The sequence below is a fragment of the Equus caballus genome, chromosome 28 (genome assembly GCF_041296265.1).
Source record: "Equus caballus isolate H_3958 breed thoroughbred chromosome 28, TB-T2T, whole genome shotgun sequence".
NCBI lineage: Eukaryota > Metazoa > Chordata > Mammalia > Perissodactyla > Equidae > Equus > Equus caballus.
The window spans coordinates 29,848,328-29,868,932 of NC_091711.1; the positions used below are offsets into that span (position 1 = coordinate 29,848,328).

The following is a 20,605-nucleotide window of genomic DNA, read 5'->3' on the forward strand; positions in this document are numbered from 1 at the left end:
ATCTAATTACATTGTCTCCATGTTTAAAACCTTTCGGTGGCTTTCATTGTTTTTAAGAGAAAGTAAAATCCTTAACAGCCTGTTTTGGACCCCCCACCCCCAATTGCCTTTCCATTCATCTCCACAGTGCTTTCTGGCATTTCTTTCTCCTCTAGTCACCTGTTCTTTCTGTTGTGCTTCAGGTACGTAGCTTTTGGTTATGATGCTTCCTCTGCCTGGAAATGTACTTCCTTTCCTTTTTATCAAGTTAATGCCTTTGTTCAGCTCACTTCAGGCAAGACTTTCCTGATTAGGATGCATTCTCCTAATGATATGTTCTCATGACACCATTGTAGAATTGCCATATTTATTAATACTTAAGAAATTAATGAGATGTTCCTCATCTCCTGATACTGTGTAAGTGCTTAATAAATGTTTGATAAATGAATGAATCCATTGAATGCTTACTAACTGTGCCAGGAATTGTACTAAGTGTAAATGTGCATCATCATTTTTAATCCTCACAACAATCACTTGAGGTATGGATGGCGTTTCCCCCTTTTTAAAGATTACAAATAGTGATAGAGAGGCCACTTGGTGGTCACAGTGCTAGTATTAGAACTGGCATTGAACCCATGTTTCCTTGCCACTGAACACTTTGTATTTAATCATATAACACTTAATCTCACACTGTGCATCAGAATCACCTGGGGAGCTGCTCAAAATGCAAACGCCCTGACTGCACTTTTCTAAGATTGTAATTCCAAAGATTTGAGGTAGTACATAGGCATCTACAAGGTTTAACAAGTTATCTAGTCATTTAGATGTTATTAGATGTATTTAGATGTTCACCAGAGTTTGAAAACTGTTGCCTTGGAGTTAGAAAACCATTGTTTTAGACAACATGTCAGTGCTTTATTAGTTTGTTTTCATACATTGTACTGGACTATATTTCAGATTTCATATGTTCTTAAATCAAGGAAGAACTGTAGACCTAAGGAAGTGACTTTAGTGGTCGTTTATTCTAATTTTCTACCCAGTTATTCCTTTTCCCCTTCTCCAGCTGGAGGGGCTGAATAGTGAGACACTGCCACCCCAGTACTGCTGCTACATTTTTCTAAAATTATAATAATTTCAAGAATCTGATTGACCTCTTGTAGTAAAAACTACACTAAGTACATGTGCTGGATGTGCATGGGCTGGATGTGCCTTCAAGAGCTGAATGTAAGCTCTCCTTAGATCTTATTGTTCACATTAATAATTTGATATTTAATCATATGTTGCTTTATAATCTTTTATGTTACTTTTTAAATCTTATTATACAATGATCTTAAGTTTGTAAACAATGATAGAAACTGAATGTTTTACTTCTTGTTTCTCTTACTACACCTAGCATGATGCTTCCCACCTAGTAGGTGTCCAGTGATTTGTTGAATGGATGTGTGCTTCATTGTACCTTGCTAAGTCTCTTTAGTTTTTTGTTTGTTTCTTAAATCAGGTTTGTCTCCTGTAAGTAATCCCTTCTAGCTCAACTGATAATAATTAAATACTTTCTGTAGTTGTAAAGAGAATGATTGTACTCAGCTGATATAATCTTTGTGTTCTGAATAAGATTAAACATGATTTCTCTGTAGGCCAAAGAATGGTATTAACCATTTTTTGAAAACTATATCTTTTTAAAACTTCTAGTAATCTCTTAGTGCTCCCACAAGAAAAAAACATGTATTTCAAAAATATATCTCAGGATCATTTTACTTTAGATATAAACAGATAAGCACTACATATAAGAGGGTAGGTACAAAACGTTTTCAAACTTTATGAATCATTTACCAAAAGTATTTATGTCCTATTAATGTAGTTCTTAGTTCGAATTACAAAATTTCATTTTCTGAATACTTAACTATATAAATGACTATATATGTGGTATTCTTTTATCTTCAGGCATTTACATAGAAATCTCAGACTCTTGTGCCTCTTTAAGGAATAAGAAAAACAATCTATTTTGAGTTCATTTGTATTTATTTGTATTATTGTTCTTTGTAGTCAGAGTCTATTATTTTGTGCCTATTGAAAGTCTAGTCTCTGTTAGGTGCCATGAGACTAACAGTTACTAAACATGATTTCCTTGTCAGATGTTATTACAGTAACCTTTTTATTTGCATTGCAGTATTTCCAACAAAAATGCAAGCTAATTCTACTTTTTAATATTTTATTCTTGGGGAAGTAAGGCACTCTTTTTGCAGTTTTGAAACTTGAAAACTCAGGAAGGCTTTTTTCAGCTTAAATATAATTTTACCTACTATATTCCTGCTGTATCTAGAGTTTATGAGTAGGCAGACGTGAAAGAATTGCCAGTTCCTTTCAGCTGCCTGCCATCAGGTGCTGTAACATTCAACCCACCTTCTGCCAGGTGCGTGTAAAATCTCGTATTACAACAGATTCACCTACTGGTTCTACGAAAAGCTACATGATGGTTGAGCCAGATGGTGGAGAGATATAATTTTGGGATCATACTGAAGCTGCCCCAGATCTTATTTTGGCTGAGATTTAGGGGGGAAAGATGATTGAATTTCAAGTGAATTCTACTAAATGGAAATGTTTTATATGAAGAAATATTTCTGTCATTTATGACTGGAAAAAATAGGCTCATTTCTTCATTAATCAAATGAAAATTTGAAAAGCTATCATCATAAGATATTTGGACTCTGGGTTTCTTACATGTCACGCTTTTTTTGGGGGGCGTGGGGAGTGAGGAGGATTGGCCCTGAGCTAACGTCTTTTGCCAATCTTCCTCTTTTCTTTTTTCTCTCCCCAAAGCCCCAGTACATAGTTGTATATCCTAGTTGCAGGTCGTTCTGCTGCTTCTTTGTGGGATGCTGCCGCAGCATGGCCTCATGAGCAATGTGTAGGTCCCTGCCAGGATCCCAACTGGTGAACCGTGGGCCACTGAAGTGGCCAGCCCCGTTTCTTACATTTTAAAAGGCTATTGCTAATAATTCAAAATCTAAGTTCAGGTCTTATTTTACAACCCCATTCAGTTCATTCTGTCCTTAGCCTTCTGTTAGTCTTGTAATATACTTATTCTTTTTGGGTCTCCCTGGGGAACTTTTTTCAAACCCACAGTCTTAACTTCTATATTGCTTATATGCTCATGGTACCCCAATTTTTATCTTCAGTTGGGACATTTTTTCTAAGTTTTTGACTTTCATATTTAAAAACCTACTAAATGTATCTCTATATGAATGTCATTCAGGCAACTCAATTTCAACATGTAGAAAATTGAGTTCTTCCTCCCACAAAACAAACAGTTGTCTCCTATAGGTCCTGCCTTGGTAAATGGCTTCGCTCTCTACCTAGAGTCTCAGATTGGAGACCTGATTAGGATTGCTACTTTTTTCCCTTTTCTTTATCTGATTGGTCACTAAGTTCTCAGTTCTAACTCATATTTGTTTCTTAATTTTCCTTTCTTCTCCTTCCTTACTGCCGTTTCCTTAATTCAGCAACCTCTCCTTCTTTTAGAATTTGTTTAAAATTTTATGTGTAATATATAAAAGTGCATAATATTTAATTATAAAATAAACGTCTATGTAACACCCCTTCCACCCACCATTTCTTCCCTGGCCTCCCTGTCCCTATTTCCAAGTGTCCTTTCCTTTGTTTTCTTGCTTTGTATACCTTCTAAATTATACATATATATCATCCCTGATGTACATATTGACGTTCTCTTCAGTCTTGCCATATTTCCTACTTCCACCCCTAGTATGTCTTTCACTCTGCTTGATGGAGTGATTGATCATTTTACTCATGCCCAGAACCCATCTGTGCCTTATCATGGCTTGGTTTCTCACTACTTAATGCCCTTGGTGATCTGGCTTTTCTCACTCTGCTTTGCCATACCGCCTTCTTTTCCTCCAGCTTTTATCTGATCTACTTTGTTTTTACTTTGTGTTTTTACTCCTACACTTCTCTCACTCTCTATCTAGTTCACTCCTATCACCTTTAAAAAACTTCTCTAGCATTACTGTTTTTGAGAAACTTTCTTTTGTCTGTTCCTCTTCTTTCTGCTCCCGTAACACACTCTGCATGTATATTCTATGGCATTTTATCACTGTAGGCTAATGCTATGGTTGGTTTACTTCTCTGTCTGTGCCCCTTTGATGGATGGCTTATTTTGCCTTTACTTCTTTCTTCCTCAGTTTCTTATGTGACATCAGGTATATAGTGGGTACTCGGTAAATATTAAATAATTCACCAGATGAATTTCCATGTCTGTTCCTACCTTGTGTACACTTGTGTACACTGATGTTGACTCTGGATGATGGATAGGCATCTCAAATTTGAATATTAATTCTGAAAATATCCTTTGTTTTCATACTGAACTACTTGTAATTTTCAAATCACATCATAGTCTTCCTCCCCTCCGTGTCTTGGCACATAGTAATGCTTCTTTCTGGAATGCTCCTTCCCTTTTTTCCTACCTGAAAAATACTTCATTTTTGAGCCCATCTTTGTGTTCCCATAGCATGGTACATTCATACCTCTGGTTGATTGCTATAAATTTCTTTGCAGGTCTGAATCTGCTACTAGACTGAATTCTAAAAGAACAGGAATATTTCCATTTACTTCTGTATTCCCAATGTAAAACAACTGTATGGCCCGTAATATGTAGCTGGTCAGGCAGAGTTAGAGGAATGGATATGTAGGTTTTAAATATGATTTTTGTGTTCCTTCACCTCCCCATCAAAATCAGCAGAAAATGTTCATAGAGAACAACTTGGCATAGCAATAAATGTTTTCATAATGCCAATAACAACATTTTCTAACTGCTTACAGAAATGCAGCATTAAATTAAAAAGGAAAAGTGAGTCTATTTCTGTTTACAATTTAAATCTTTAATAGAAGAAAACATTATATTTACATAAATATAATTTAATTAACAGAGAAAACAGGATATGAACTAGTGCTACCTTAGTCCAGTGGCCTTCCAAATATTTTTGCTTGTGTATTCTCTAAATAATTTTGAAAAACAGTGTACTCCTTTGCATGTTTTTAAGTTGATGGTGTCTGAATTTTTTGTCAAGAGTTTAGATGTTATAAAGGATCTAATTTCTAGATTGTCATATATTGTGATTATGTTTTAGTGTCATTAAAACCTTAGAGTTCTTTCTTATTAATTGAAATAAACTTGTTCCTATACATCAGTTTGACAGTGATCTTATTTCTTAATTATAATTCTACGATGGATAAGGCATGCGGTCTTGCTTTTAATATCTGGCCTGAAAGAAAGAAAGCACAACCCTCTTCGGTATTTCTTACCAAATATTTTTTTTCCTTCTTTTGTCCAAAGACCCCAGTACATAGTTGTATATTTTAGTTGTGGGTCCTTCTAGTTTTGACATGTGGGGCACCACCTCAGCCTGGCCTGACCAGTGGCGCCAGGTCCACAGCCAGGATCTGAACTGGTGAAACCCCAGGCTGCTGAAGCAGAGCACACGAATTCAACCACTCAGCCACAGGGTCAGCCCTGTTACCAAACTTTTCTTTGTTTTACTTTTAAGGGACCTTCAGGATTAATGCATTCTCAAATTGCATTCTCCCTATCCCCCCAGTGTTACTTGTTTGTTTATTTTTTTGGCTGGGGAAGATTGGCCTAGAGCTAGCATCTGTTGCCAATCTTCCTCTTTTTGCTTGAGGAAGATTGGCCCTGAGCTAACATCTGTGCCACTGTTCCTCTATTTTGTATTTGGGTCACCACCACAGCATGGCTGCCAATGAGTGGTGTAGGTCTGCATCTGGGAACTGAACCTGGGCCACTGAAGTGAAGCATGCTGAACTTAACCACTAGGCCACAGGGCTGGCCCTGCCTCCAAAGTTTTTTTGTACCCAAGGAAATGTCCTATAATAAGACTGAGATAGCTGAGAAAAATACTTTTCTTTGATCAAGTGAGAGAAAATTGTGAAGAAAGAAAGAAAGAGTTGGTTAAGGAAAATTTATATGACACAGACTTGTTCTCAGGCAAATCAATTTTAGGGAAGAGTACAGGTAGCTGTTATTTTTTTCTCTTTATTGCTTTGGATTGCCCTTAGAATATTGAATAGAGATGGTAAAAGTAGATATCCTTACTTTGTTCCCAGACTTAGGGAGAGAGAGATCAATCTTTTATCTTTAAATATAATATTAGCTATAGGTATTCAAAGATGCCATTTATCAGGTTGAGGAAGTTCCTTTCTCTTCTTAGTTTGCTGAGAGTTTTTATTATGAATGGGTATTGAATTTTTTCAAAATTTTTTTCTGCCTTTATTGAGATGATCTTAGGTTTTCTTTTCCCCATTATTCAGTTAAAATGGTGAACTACATGGATTTGGTTTTGAGTGTTAAATCAACCTTGTATTCCTGAGATAAATCCCAGTTGGTCGTGGTGTTGGATTTGTTGGAATTGATGTGCTAATATTTTGTTAAGGATTTTTACATATTGATGAGGGATATTAGTATGCAGTTTTCTTACTATGTTGTTATTTGATGTTGGTGTCGGCAATATTCACTGTATAAGATGAATGGAAAGTGTTTTATCCTCTTCTGTTTTCTGGAAGAGCTTTTATGGACCTGATATTATTTCTTCCTTAAATGTTTGATAGAATTCAACAGTGAAGCCATCTGAGCCAAGAGTTTTCTTTGTGCTAAGGGTTGTAGTTAATAAATTGGATTTCCTTTATATATAGGATTTTGGTAGTTGTGGCTTTCAAGGGATTTTTCCATCTCATCCAAATTGTTGAATTAATTGGCATAAGATCATTCATAATGTAATATCTTATTCATTTAGAATCTAAAGGTTTCATATAGGATACGAATCTATAGGATTTCCTCTGTTTCTGATATTGGTCATATGTGTCTTCTTTTTAAAAATTTTCTTAATGTAGCTAGAGGTTTATCTTTTTAAAAAAACAGTTTTTGGCTTCATTGATTTTTCTTTTTTGTTTCTCTATTAAACGGAGTATTAAATTACATTAAATTTAGTCTATTTCATTGATTTCTACTCTTTATTTCCTTCTTTCTACTTGTTTTGAATTTAACTTTCTCTTTTTTTTTCTAGTTTCCTAAGGTGGAAGCCTAGACCATTGATTTTGGACTTTTTTCCTCCTGATACAAACATTTAAAGCTATAAATTTAAATATAAATAGAGTGTTTTAGGTTGGGTCGTTTGATAGTGTTATTCAGGTCTTCTTTATCCTTAGTGATTTTCTGTCTGTTTGGTCTGTCTGTCCACCTGTTTCTGAGAGAGAACTCTTGAAATTTCCAGCTATAATTGTGGATTTCTCTGTTTCTTCTTTTAGTTCTGTCACTTTTTCCTGCATATATTTGAAGCTCTCTTATTGAGTGTGTGCACATTTAGGATTGTTATCTCTTCTTGATGAATTGACAGCTTTGTCATTATGAAATAGCCCTCTTTGTCTTGAAGCCTATTTTGCCTTTTATTAATACAGCCTCTCCAGCTTGGTATTTGTTTACATTCTTTTACTTTTAAATCATCTTGTAAAGTGGGTTTAAAGTGGGTTTCTTGTAAACAGCATATAGTTTGGTCTTGCTTTTTTATCTGGTTTGACAGTCTGCCTTTTAATTGGAATTGTAAATCATTTACACTTAATATAATTACTTGTATGGTTAGATTTAAGTCTACTATCTTGCTGTTTGTTTTCTATTTGTTACATTTGTTCTTTGTTCCTTTTTCCCCCTTTCCCTATTTCTTTTTGTATTAATTCAGTTAACTTTAAGATTCCATTTTATTTTCACTGTTGGCTTTTTAAGCTATATCTCTTTATTATTTTAGTTATTACTCTAGGCTTTATAATATGTCTTCTCACGATCTATTTTCAAATGATGTTATACTGTCTCACATATAATGTAAGAATCTTTCAAAAATATACTTCCATTTCCTCTCTCTTGTCCTTAGTTTGTTTTGTCATAGTTTTTACTTCTACATATATTGTAAGCACATACATTTTTACTTTAAATGATTAGCTGTCTTTTAAAGATAACATGAGAAGTTTTTTTATATTCTCGTATAATTTTTATTTCCATTGTCCTCCATACCTTTTGTGATTCAGATTTCCATTTGGTATCTTTTTCCTTCTGTTTGAAGAACTTCTTTAATATTTCTTGTAGGAAATATCTATAAGCAACAAATTCTCTCAGATTTTGTTGTCCTGGAAGACATCTTTATTTCACATTTATTTTTAAAAGTTTTTTTTCCCCCCATGGCTCATAGAATTCTAGGTTAATAGTTTCTTTCAGCACTCTAGAGACCTCATTCAGTTGTTCCCTGGCTTGGGTAGTTTCTGATGAGAAGTCTGGGGAAAATTCTCTTTTTTTTTTTTTTTTTTTTTTTAAAGATTAGCAGCTGAGCTCACAACTCTTGCCAATCTTTTTTTTTCTCTGCTTTTTCTCACCGAATTCCCTCAGTACATAGTTGTATATTTTAGTTGTGGGTACTTCTCTAGTTGTGGCGTGTGGGACCCTGCCTCAGCGTGGCCTGATGAGCAGTGCCATGTCCGCACCCAGGATCCCAACCAGCGAAACCCCAGGCTGCCTAAGCGAAGTGTGCAAACTTAGCCACTCGGCCACGGGGCTGGTCCCGAAAATTCTTACCTTTATTCTTTTATATGTGATTTGCCTGTTTTCTCTGACTGCTTTTTTTTTCTCTTTCTTTCTGCTTTTTCTCCCCAAGTCCCCCCAGTACATAGTTGTATATTTTAGCTGTGGGTCCTTTTAGTTGTGGCACGTGGGACGCCGCCTCAGCACGGCCTGATGAGTGGTGCCATGTCTGCACCCAGGATGCAAAGCGCTGAAACCCAGGGCCACCACAGCGGAGCGAGAGAACTTAACCAGTCGGCCATGCGGCTGGCCCCACTCTCTGACTGCTTTTAAGATTTTTCTCTTAATCACAGATTTTCAGCTATGTGATTTGACATATCTAGGCATGATTTTCTTTGTTTATCCTGCTTGTGGTTCACTGAATTTCTTGGCACTTTGTATAGTTTTCATTGAATTTGGAAAAATTTTGCTATTATCTTTTCAAATAAGATTTCTCCCTCTTCCCTGCATTTTTGAGATCCAGTTTTGTATGTTACTGTGATCTTGTCCCACAGATCACTGAAACTTTGTTCATTTTTTTTCAGCCTTTTACTCTATTTTCAGATTTCATGAACCTTTTTCCTTTGCTGTCTAATCTGTTAATTACATCCTCTGAATTTTTTATTTGTGATATTTTATTTTTCATTTCTAGAATTTTCATTTGGGTTTTTTTATGTTCTATTTTCTTTCATTATGTTCATGCGTTGCTTTAGGTACTTGGACATATGATGGCTTTTTAATGTCTTTGTTGATGATTTTATAATCTGTCATTTTAGAGTCTGTTTTTATTGACTGATTTTGATTTTGATTATGATCACATAGTCTTTTTTTTTTTTTTTGAGGAAGATTAGCCCTGAGCTAACTACTGCTAATCCTCCATTTTTTGCTGAGGAAGACTGGCCCTGAGCTAACATCCATGCCCATCTTCCTCTACTTTATATGTGGGACGCCTACCACAGCATGGGTTTTGCCAAGTGGTGCCATGTCCGCACCCGGGATCCAAACCAGCGAACCTCGGGCCGCTGAGACGTGGAACGTGCGAACTTAACCGCTGCGCCACTGGGCCAACCCCTCACATATTCTTCTTGGCATGTCTGATAATTATTAATTATTATTAATTGTGAATGTTATGTTGTTTAGTTTGTGAAAAATTTTTGTCTTCATAAGTATTGAATTTTGTTCTCATAGGAAGTTAGGTAATTTATGATTAGTTTGATCATTTGAGGCTTACTTCAAGTTTGTTAGGGCAGGTTTAGATTAGCTTTTACTCTAAGAACTTCTATCCTACCAGTAAGGCATGGTCCTTCAGAGGTTTTTGCTGATTGCCTGTAGTGATCAATGAGGACTCTGCACTCTAGTTGGTGAGAAATTAAATGATTTGCAGCCCTGTGTGAATTCTACAGCTATTCAGCTCACAGCTCTCTAGTTGGTCCTTGCATGACCTGGTAGTGTTTCACACTATGTATGTGCATCTTAGTATTCAACAAAGCATATCAAGGGGCCCCCATGCATATTTTTGGAGCTCTTTTTCAGTATAATTCCCTTCTCTTTTTTTTTCTTAAAAAAATTTTGTTTTTCCTGTTTCACCTTCTCTTTGAAATTCTATTCCAGAACTCCCAGCCACCTCAGCGTACTTGAATTCCAGTTTGTCTCCTCAACTTCTTAACTCAGCTAGACTGCTGCTTGGAATTCTGCCCTCTGCTCTGGTTTGCGGTGTGCTTCTAGGCAGAAAGCTGGGGCAATCCAAGGGTTCACCTTGTTAGTTTGCTTTGTCACTGGATCACATGCCTGCGCTGCCTGTTCAGTGCCTGAAAATGTTTGTCTCATATATTTTGTTCAAAGTGAGAGGACAGGTTTACTCTTTGTTCCTCCATCATGGCTAGAAGTATGTGAATTTTAAAAATATTTTATGACCTGTTACTTGCTTGTGCATTTATTGTCCTTTTGCCATCACTGCTTTTCTTTTAGAAAGTATTCTCAAATGATTTCATACTTCAACAGTAATTGTTTTAATAGTGAACAAAACTTTTATAAAATATAAATTTATTGCTTAGTATAGTATTAACTTCTTTCAGGTTTTATATCGTGGTTTTTAGTGTGAAGAAAGATTCAGATCTCTATACCACTTTAAGTCTTAAAGGGTCCAGGTTACCTAGTTGAGCAACGTTCATGTCAGTGTCAAGTGTGAATGTCTTATGTCTTCCTGGTCCTTAACAGTTGACATTGAAAGGAACAGTTTGGTTCTTAGGCTTAAATTTACACTCATGTGTAGTGGGTTCTCTGAAGACAAAATAAACATGTAGCTTTTATCTCTGTGGGATTGTTTTGAAGCTTTTCGCACTAAATAATGAATAAGTGCTTAAACAAGTAAAAACAAGTGATCAATGCTCCTCTATCCCCCTGTGTTTTTAGGTAACTATAACTACCCAATATTGCAGCCATGGAGTCCATGCTTAATAAGTTGAAGAGTACTGTTACAAAAGTAACAGCTGACGTCACTAGTGCTGTAATGGGAAATCCTGTCACTAGAGAATTCGATGTTGGTCGACACATTGCCAGTGGTGGCAATGGGCTAGCTTGGAAGATTTTTAATGGCACAAAAAAGTCAACAAAACAGGTAAGTTTCAATTCAGAGTCCAATTGGAAAAAACACACATGCTAATAAGTACCATAATGTGCACATGTGCATTTTTTTTTTTTTTTTAAAGATTTTATTTTTTCCTTTTTCTCCCCAAAGACCCCCGGTACATAGTTGTGTATTCTTCGTTGTGGGTTCTTCTAGTCGTGGTATGTGGGACGCTGCCTCAGCGTGGTCTGATGAGCAGTGCCATGTCTGCGCCCAGGATTCGAACTAACGAAACACTGGGCTGCCTGCTGAGGAGTGCGCGAACTTAACCACTCGGCCACGGGGCCAGCCCCTCACATGTGCATTTTTATGTTAAGAAATGCTGGAAGTTCTGAGTTCTTTAGGGCTTATTTCGTCTAATGAAGTCATACAAAAACAAATGCTTTGATCTTGTTCTGAATCTCCTGGTTGCAAATATATTGTTTGATATATCATCTCACTTTGTAATTTAATTTCTTAATTAATAAAATAAACATGTCAGTTGAGCAAATGAGTATATTAGATTTTAATATTTAACCAAGCATATGTTGTAGAATAAAAATTGTCATGTTCCTTTTTATATTTGTCAATAAGTTATATTGACAAACCCAGTTAAATTTTTCTCACATTAAATGTATTCCTATTTAGTGCGATCTTATTCCCTCTTTTATTCTATAGCCTTCTAGAGAACAGACTTTTATAATATTCTTTTATGTTTAACCTGATAGTTTTTACTATTAGACGGGGATACATTTGTGAGATATAGTCAGTAATGTGTTTTGGGGTTTATTGATTTCAAAGTTATTTTAAAACTAACTGTTGTTTTAGTGAAAAGTAGTTTGAATGAGTTCTATTTTAATTTGACTTAAGAGACCAACAGAGGGTTCTTAGAAATATGGCAGATTGTTAGTGTTAAATTTTACCAAGAGCTTTCTGTTGGTTTGTTAAAGAATTGAAAAATCTCCAGGTTTAAAACCTCTGTAGAAATATGTTCTTTAAAAAGAAAAATCATTGTTTCCAAAAGTGCTTTTACTTCCCTACAAGTGAAACATATGGATTCTAAGACATATGGAACTTAATATACCTTTTCCAATGACTGTCACAATCATACACTTGTGGGTATGTATTATTTCTGACTTTTCCAAAATTAGCTTATTTCCCAAACAAGTATTTTAAAGACTGAATTGGCTTTGATTATCCTTTTATGAAGTAGGAATCTTGGTCCTTTGATAGATTGCTGGTATGTGGTTTGTACCTGACCTGTAAATCTTATTTTAATTGCCGTCTGGTTGGAAGTCTTTAAGTCCAGAGTTGATCTGTATCTTAAATGCTGATTGATTTGTCATTTTTGAACATTGTATTCTCTTTCAATTCACCAAGAGCTCATCTAAAAAGTAAGTAGTTTCTTGAGTATTGACTACTTAAAAAGATATCAATGAGGTCATGAAATTATGTAAATAACCAACCTCTAACACTAGCACAAATTGCTTTTGCAATCAATTATGTGACATAATACTGTCTTTGTGCTTAACCAAAGGAGTTCTTGATGTTTGTATTTATATCAGTAGTTCGTATGCTGAAATCCTCTGATAATGCTGAAGTTTCTGTTGCTGCTCGTAGAATATGAGAACCAGACACAGATAACAGATAATTGATTAGATATTGCACAATAATACAGCAGTTGTCAGCTGCTGACTGCCAGAACCGGCTTCTCTTAGGAAACTTTACTACATTCTTTTTTCCCAGAAAATTTATTGCTTTGAGGAAAAAGGTAGTTTTGAAATATATCAGTGCTTACTTTGGATATGGTTTTGAATTTTCTTCCTTTGCCTCTTTCAGACCTCAGGGGTCAGAACTGAGTATCCTATCTGGACACTGGCTAATTCCTTAAGGAATAGCTAAGTCTCTAACCATCTTGGCATTGAAGCCTTAATGTCTCCCTTAATTGAAAAAGTTTTAATTCTTTTTCACTTGCTTCATTTTTATTAAAGGGAATTTATAGAAAATAGACAATCTAGAGTTGTGCTTCTGGTATGGTAGCTACAAGCTGTGTGTGGCTATTTCAATTAATTAAAATTAAATAAAATTAAATTCAGTTCCTTAGTTGCACTAGTCATATTTCAAAAGTTCCATAGCCACATGTGGCTAGTATTACTGTATAGGACAATGCAGATGTAGAACTGTCTATCATCACAGAAAGTTCTGTTGGACAGCACTGATCTTAGAGAAACTGAGAGAAAAATAATGGAAAAGAATATTCTTCTGAGAAAAATAAGGGAAAAGGATGTTCTTCTTAGTCCTTTTCCCCCCCATAAAGGAACATTGAGACTGCGGGCATCTTTCTTACCCTGTCAACCTTTCTTGCTCTAGCATACAGTATACTTAATTCCAGTTGTGTTTTATAGCAGAAGATATGACCTTCAATTTGACTTTGACTTTGATGTAAACATTGGTTTAGGGACTTTGGGCTAGGAAATTCTCATACCTAGTTTTAATAATTAAAAATATGAAAGTATTTTCTATTGCTGCATGACAGTGAAATAAATACCGTGATATTTAAGCCGTTGTATTTAAAGTTTACATCTTGTTCTCCTTCTTCTCAAACACATTTCACTTTTTTTTACATGGTCTTCAAGAAAAGTATCATAATATAACATTGTCTAAGAAAACAACAAAAATACAATATTTCCAAGTCAAAGGAATCCTTATATAAATAGTATTTTCCAAAGTTCCCATACTCTTTTAAGGGCTATCTGTGTACTTTTTCCTAGGGTTATTTCAAGTTCACATTAGTCCATAGTGAATTATAATTTTCAGATCATGTACAGTTTTTGACTTTTTAACCTAAATGTTTGAAGGCCTTTGAGAAGAATAGTAACAACGCCTAAAGAATAGATCACAAAAAAGTGCATATTTATAAAACCTGGGATGCAGCACGATAAAGAAAAACTTGGTAAATAAAAATTTACTTGTGTGCCTGGTAACTTTAGTACCTGATTGGACATCTGTATTATTATTCTGGCTTCATGTGTCCAGAAACCAATTTCTATTGGTTCTTACTGTTTTTGAAAGACATTTGTTGAAGACACACCTCATAGTGAATAATTTATGAAAGTGAAATTAAGGATTCCTGAGAATCTTAGAGACAAGTGTACAGTTGATTTTTTGCAGTTAAATAAAGTTCGTAGGCCAGTTTTGTATATAAGATAAGCCATTAAGATTTTAAAAGTTATTATTTAGATAAGTTTAACCAAATACAACATGTAAACATGTTGAAATGGGTAGATCTTTTAGCTTATTAGCATTTGAAGCTACTGTTTAGGCTTATGTACTATTTAGTTTCCTTTTTGAGTGTTTATTTATTTATTTGAGGAAGATTAGCCCTGAGCTAACATCTGCTGCCAATCCTCCTCTTTTTGCTGAGGAAGACTGGCCCTGAGCTAACATCCGTGCCCATCTTCCTCTACTTTATATGTGGGATGCCTACCACAGCATGGCTTTTGCCAAGCAGTGCCGTGTCCACACCCAGAATCTGAACTGGTGAAACCTGGGCTGCCGAAGTGGAACGTGCACACTTAACCACTGCGCCACTGGGCTGGCCCGTTGAGTGTTCATTTATAAGCAGCCCTTAGTTCCTAACTATTATTATTTCTAGAATCTCAGTAGAGATTCTATAAGCTATTTCAAGATGACATTTAGGAAGTAAAAAATTGTATCTATTTACTTTTTTAAATATAAACTTATCTTTAAGAACTTAATACAGAATAGTACACAAATAGTGAATGTACAGCTTGATAAATGTTCACAGTGAACATACCTATGTAACCAATGTCCAGATCAAGAAAACATTGCTAATATTCATGTTTCTTTGCAGTCATTACCTCTCCCCTTCTCTGTAGGGCTAACTGCTTTCCTGTCCTTTGACACTTCAGAATAATTTTGCCCGTTTTCCAACTTTATTTAAATGGAATCATGATATGTACTCTTGTGTTTGGCTCCTTTTCCTTAAATATATGTTCATGAGGTACATCTGTGTTGTTGAACATAGCAGTTTTTCTTTTCATTGATGTATAGAGTATTGCTATGGACATTCTTGCATGTGCTGTTGGCGTATATGACACATTACTTAGATGTGGAATTGCTAGGTAATAGCGTATGTGTTTGTTCAGTGTCAGTTTTTCCAGAGTGGTTGTTCCAGTGTAGGCTTCCACCAGCAATTAGTTTCTCTACATCCCTGCCAAACCTTTTTATGGTTAATCTTTTTAATTTTAGACATTCTGAACAGAGGGTCTATTTAATTTTTGAAAATTCAGTGAAATATTCCCCACTTCCCTACCTCTTGAACTTTTATGATGTCTGATAGGTAATTGTTGGGCGTAGGGTTTATACTGTTGAATTTCTGTGACAGCTTTGTAACTGACTTAGTCTTTCTATAGAGTAGCATGTTTAGGATTCAAGTGGGTGTCTAAACATAGGCACTCTTTGCAAACGTGTTTTTTATCTTCTTTTTAAAGAATATATTTGAGAGAGTTTTCTGAGACAGATGCCCTTGATTGGATTTCATTAGCTTTTCTAATTTTTAAATTATACTTTATTTAAACAAGTCATTAAAGGGAAATTGTTTTGGCCAAACTATATATATAATAAGTGAGAAATGTTTGCTGCGTATAAATGTGTCCTTTAAAAACTGAAAAACCATTGTCTTATCTGTTAGATAGCAATATTATAACCATCAAGGCTGCTAATATGTTTAAATAATTTGTAATAAAAGCACTTATTTAATATTGTTTCTGTCTCACTTGTATAACTTTCTCTTTCTTTCAAGTGGAAGAATAATTCTACGTTTTGAAGTTTCTTTTAACTCTCCTGTATCAAGCTAAGGAATTTATTTTGGGGGAAGATGTTTTAAAAAAATACATGGGTGTGTTTTTGTGTATGTTTAACTATATATAAAAATTTTGCCTGGTTCTTGGGCTGTTTAAGCATTTATTTATTATTATTAAGCATTTGTGTTTGATACAAGATTCTATGTTGCTAGGTGACTACTCATCAAAATGGATTTAACTTAATAATTATTAGTAGTCTTCTAGTGTCCCACATTTATTATGATCTTGTAACCAGGTTTGGAATAGACTTGTTTTTCTTTAAAGTAGGGCAGCTTCAGTCTTATTTTGGCTTAAAAGTCATTTTTGCTGGCCTGTTTCTTTTGTCTGACTGCTTTATAAGCTTTATAACAACCCCAGTAAAACGACTATTTCTATGAGAATGAAGATTGATTTTAAAAATTACATAATATTTAACTGTTCATTTTTTATCCATTCTTCCATATGTAGGCTTGGACATGGTCCCTTCCTTATTGCAAAGTCTACATTATGTTATCCGGATGCCAATATTCATGGGTTACGCTTGCTAATATTGTGTAAACAAAGGCATAATTGAATTATTATAAATAGTTATAATAAATTAAAAGTTTTAAAATAAAGGGAACCATTTTGCAAAGCTGAATGTGCAAGTCAAGTTGCTTAGATCAAAAACGATCATAGATTGTCTCTAGTAATTTTAAGGGTTATATCTTGTTCTCTCTTTGTCTTCTCAAAAATCAGCTTATTTTTAACTTAATCTAAATAAAAATTTGAACTTTGTTTTATTATTTTGAGGAAGGAACATTGTCCCAAAATCACATGGAAAATGAAGAGTATGATGCATGGCAGTCACCACTGGCCAGTCATGAAAGGTCCATAAAATAGAGATTACAGGGAACGTCTGTGTTTCAAAAACAATCTCTGGTGACTCTGAGGGATAGGTCAGTGGAGGTCATGACTGCTATTAGGGAATCCTAGATGTATTGGTATACATTAACTTAGGTTTTATTACTTAAACTATCTTGTTTTCAGCAAGAGTTCAACTTTGTAATAAGCAAAGTAGCTTTTAAAAATTCTAAGTTAGATCTATATCAAAAGGTACAGCCTCCATTTTGGCAAATATTAGTTTTTAGAATAATTTATTTCAGAGCCTTTTTTGTTTAAAAGTAGGCTATTGAGAACAAATACTTTTTAGTGGGTAACTTTCTTTGCCAGTGTATTTTATTTTACTTTTTTGATGAGGAAGATTGGCCCTGAGCTAACGTCTATTGCAAATCTTCCTCTTTTTACTTGAGGAAGATTGTCCCTGAGTTAACATCTGTGCCAGTCTTCCTCTATTTTGTATGTGGGACGCCACCATAGCATGGCTTGATGAGTGGTGTGTAGGCCTGCGCCCGGAATCCAAAACCTGTGAATCCCGGGTGGCCAAAGTGGAGCACGCAAACTCAACCATTACTCCACCTGACCAGCCCCTGTCACTGTATTTTAAAGAATATGAAGTGAATAAATAAATGAGTGCCAAGTATTGCTTACATTTTGTTTTAATTTTTGTATTAAAAAGAGCCTCAAATTAGAGTTAACAGTTGTTGCAAATATGTTGGATGATTGCACTGCCTCAGCTTTTCTGTATGTTTGAAAATTTTCATGATGAAAAGTTGAAGAAGATTTTAATTCAAGATAAGAATGAAGAGCTTCTAGTAATTGCTTGTATTTATCGGCAACCAGTAGGCAATAAACATCTGAGTGTCTTCTAGGTGTAGATCCTGTGGTAGATATAGAGACACTGAAAGCATGGTTTCTTTCTTCAAGAAGCTTGTAATACATATAAGTTAACAGAATTTTTACACAAATAATATGCGTTAGCAGAGTGAGTAGTATGGTGAAGTAGTAGAAGGAAAACATAACTTAGAAATTAGAGGATAGTCTATTCTGATGAATGATTTTGGGCTGCAGGCTAAGAGTTTCCTCTTAGAAAGTTGTGTGAGGCCTAATGGGTTAGTTAATTAGTCACAACTTTGTTGAAATTGGTTAATTTTAATTAACTGATTGGAACAAAGAGAAGATATTTTTAAGATAGCTGATAACCTATTCTGAGCTATGTAGGGATCTTTCATCTTTGACCTGAAACAATAAATGAATGCCTGAGAGAGAATTTTGTGTTGTTTCTTTTTCTTTATGAACTGTAGTGTTCTTCCGTAAGGGTGGTGAAACTGCGAGAGCTCAAGAGCTGTTTCACGTGATCTTTTTTTAAAGACAAAAGGTCTTGAATAAATAAACACATTTAAATTAGATGCATTTATAAAACGTGTTATTGCGGAAGACTTACTAAAATAAGATTGTGCACATGAATAGTGAGATAGGAACTTGAACTTCTAGGTCATTTGTTTTTAGTTCAAATTATATTACATAATGCTCTTAGCTCCTGATTGTCCTCTGTCTCATAATGATCAAAAGAGCTATGATTGTGTATTTACATATGAGTGCTGTTTAAAGCTCTCACTCAAAGGGTGGTTTTCCTGAAGGTGTATGCCATGTTTTACTGGGGTGCTCCATATTTATTGGCCGTGTGTTATTCTTGGGAGACAAAATGCTGTATTAGTTAAGAATGTGGCCTCTAGAGCTGGATTGACTGGGTTTGAATCTTGATTCTTCATCTTATCAATTGTGAGGTCTTGGATAATACATTTATCTTTTCCATAATGTCCTCATCTGTGAAGTGAGGAAAAGAACTCGTCTTGTAGGGTTGCTGTGAGGAAGGGATAATTCCAAAAAAGCATGCAAATATTTAGGGAATGTTCAGATTGAGTCACTAAATAGCCCCTTTATGTTAATCACTTTTCAGAGACTCAATCCAGTAAAATCTTTAACTTGTTTTTTAAAATCTTTAACTATGTATATATATATAAGAAGCCTCCAAATTAAAACAAGTTGTGTTTGATAAATTTATTGGTTTGGAATTCTGCAGTAAATCTCTTAATTGATTAGGTTGCCAGGCTAACTTGAGAAAAGAATAATCATGATGTAGCAAAAACAATTAGAAGAGAAGCAATAAAATGGAAAGATACTGTCTTGAATATTGATAGTTGAATAGTATACAGTGGTAATACATCAGCTATCAATATAGCTATTTTTTGACTGGTTTGTTAAGATTGGGTAAGAGAATGGGAACTATTTTCCCTTAAGTAAATGAGAGAGAAGGAAAAGAAGATAGTTAAGGAGAATGTGGGCTTTTAATAGTGTAAAATAAGCTGTGAGTATAAAATAACGCTCAAAGAGGGGCGTTCAGGTAGCAGCTTCCTATACTGGTAACTATTCCCAGTTACTACCCATAACAAGATGGGGATAGAGTGGAAGGAAAGAGTATAGGTTATTAATTTGTGAAAGATGCTTACGAATTGCGTTTTTGTATGAACAAGCACTCTGACATATACAACCTTTCTGTCAAAAAGCATTTCAAGATTTTGTAGTATACTCTCTGGTTGCCATTGTGAATAGCATTTTGAAGTTTTAAACATTTTAACTTTTATTTGCATTCTGGTTAAATAAGAGATGACAACGTAGAGGACAACACATTACACACAGTTTATGTGTACTTCTGATACCAGAATTCAAAGATGGAGATTTTCCTATGTTCTCCTTAGATGAGGGTGTTGGGTCTCATATCTTTCAAAGTACAGTCATGTGCTGCATAATGTTTTGGTCAACGATGGACTGTATATATGATGGTGGTCCCATACCACGTAGCCTAGGTGTGTAGTAGGCCGTACAATCTACGTTTTTGTAAGTACACTCTATAATGTTCGCACAATGATGAAATCACCTAAGGTTGCGTTTCTCAGAACGTATCCCCATCGTTAAGTGATGCATGGCTGTATTTAGATTTACTAATCATGAAAAAAACAAATTTTCTTGATATCAAAGAAATATTACAATGGTGCTCAAATTTCCGTGGCGTTAGTTTTTAGTTATTTCTATTTGTAGATTGTTGTGACAATCAAATAAAATTTTGTTGTTTTTATATATTCTTGATTAAAATGAGTTCACAATTCTTTTATTAGGAAGTGGCTGTTTTTGTCTTTGATAAAAAGCTTATTGACAAATATCAAAAATTTGAAAAGGATCAAATCATCGATTCTCTGAAACGAGGAGTCCAACAGTTAACTCGACTGAGACACCCTCGACTTCTTACCGTCCAGCATCCTTTAGAAGAATCCAGGTAAATTTCTATAAAAGCTTAGATAAGAGAATTCCTGAACAAATAATTAAAAATAACTTCATATTTGAAATCTCTCTCTAAAGTCTACTGGCAGTGAAAAATTCTTATAAACTGAGTATTGAGTTCTTACGGATTAGTTATTTCCCTAAGATTTATTTGCATGTTCTATGTATATGTCTCTTTTTGAAATATCAATGAAAGTTTTTTTCATATTTGCCATGTATCTCTCCTTGTTCTATGCTCAGCATTACCATAGTCAAAATGCAATATGCAAGAGAAGTAGAGAATACAGTCTCTGCCTGAAAGTAGCTGTC

General features: G+C 34.8%; 1 protein-coding gene across 4 annotated transcripts in view; it reads left to right on the forward strand.

Annotated features, from left to right (window-relative positions):
• SCYL2 (SCY1 like pseudokinase 2) overlaps positions 1-20,605 on the forward strand; it is a 67,229-nt gene that overhangs the window by 1,952 nt on the left and 44,672 nt on the right. For all 4 annotated transcript variants that reach the window (XM_001915815.6, XM_070253999.1, XM_070254000.1 and 1 more), the window contains exons 2-3: positions 11,021-11,225; positions 20,134-20,291. In XM_001915815.6, coding sequence (XP_001915850.2) covers positions 11,049-11,225; positions 20,134-20,291 — 335 coding nt within the window. In that variant the 5' untranslated portion in view covers positions 11,021-11,048. The remainder of the gene's footprint in view (positions 1-11,020; positions 11,226-20,133; positions 20,292-20,605) is intronic.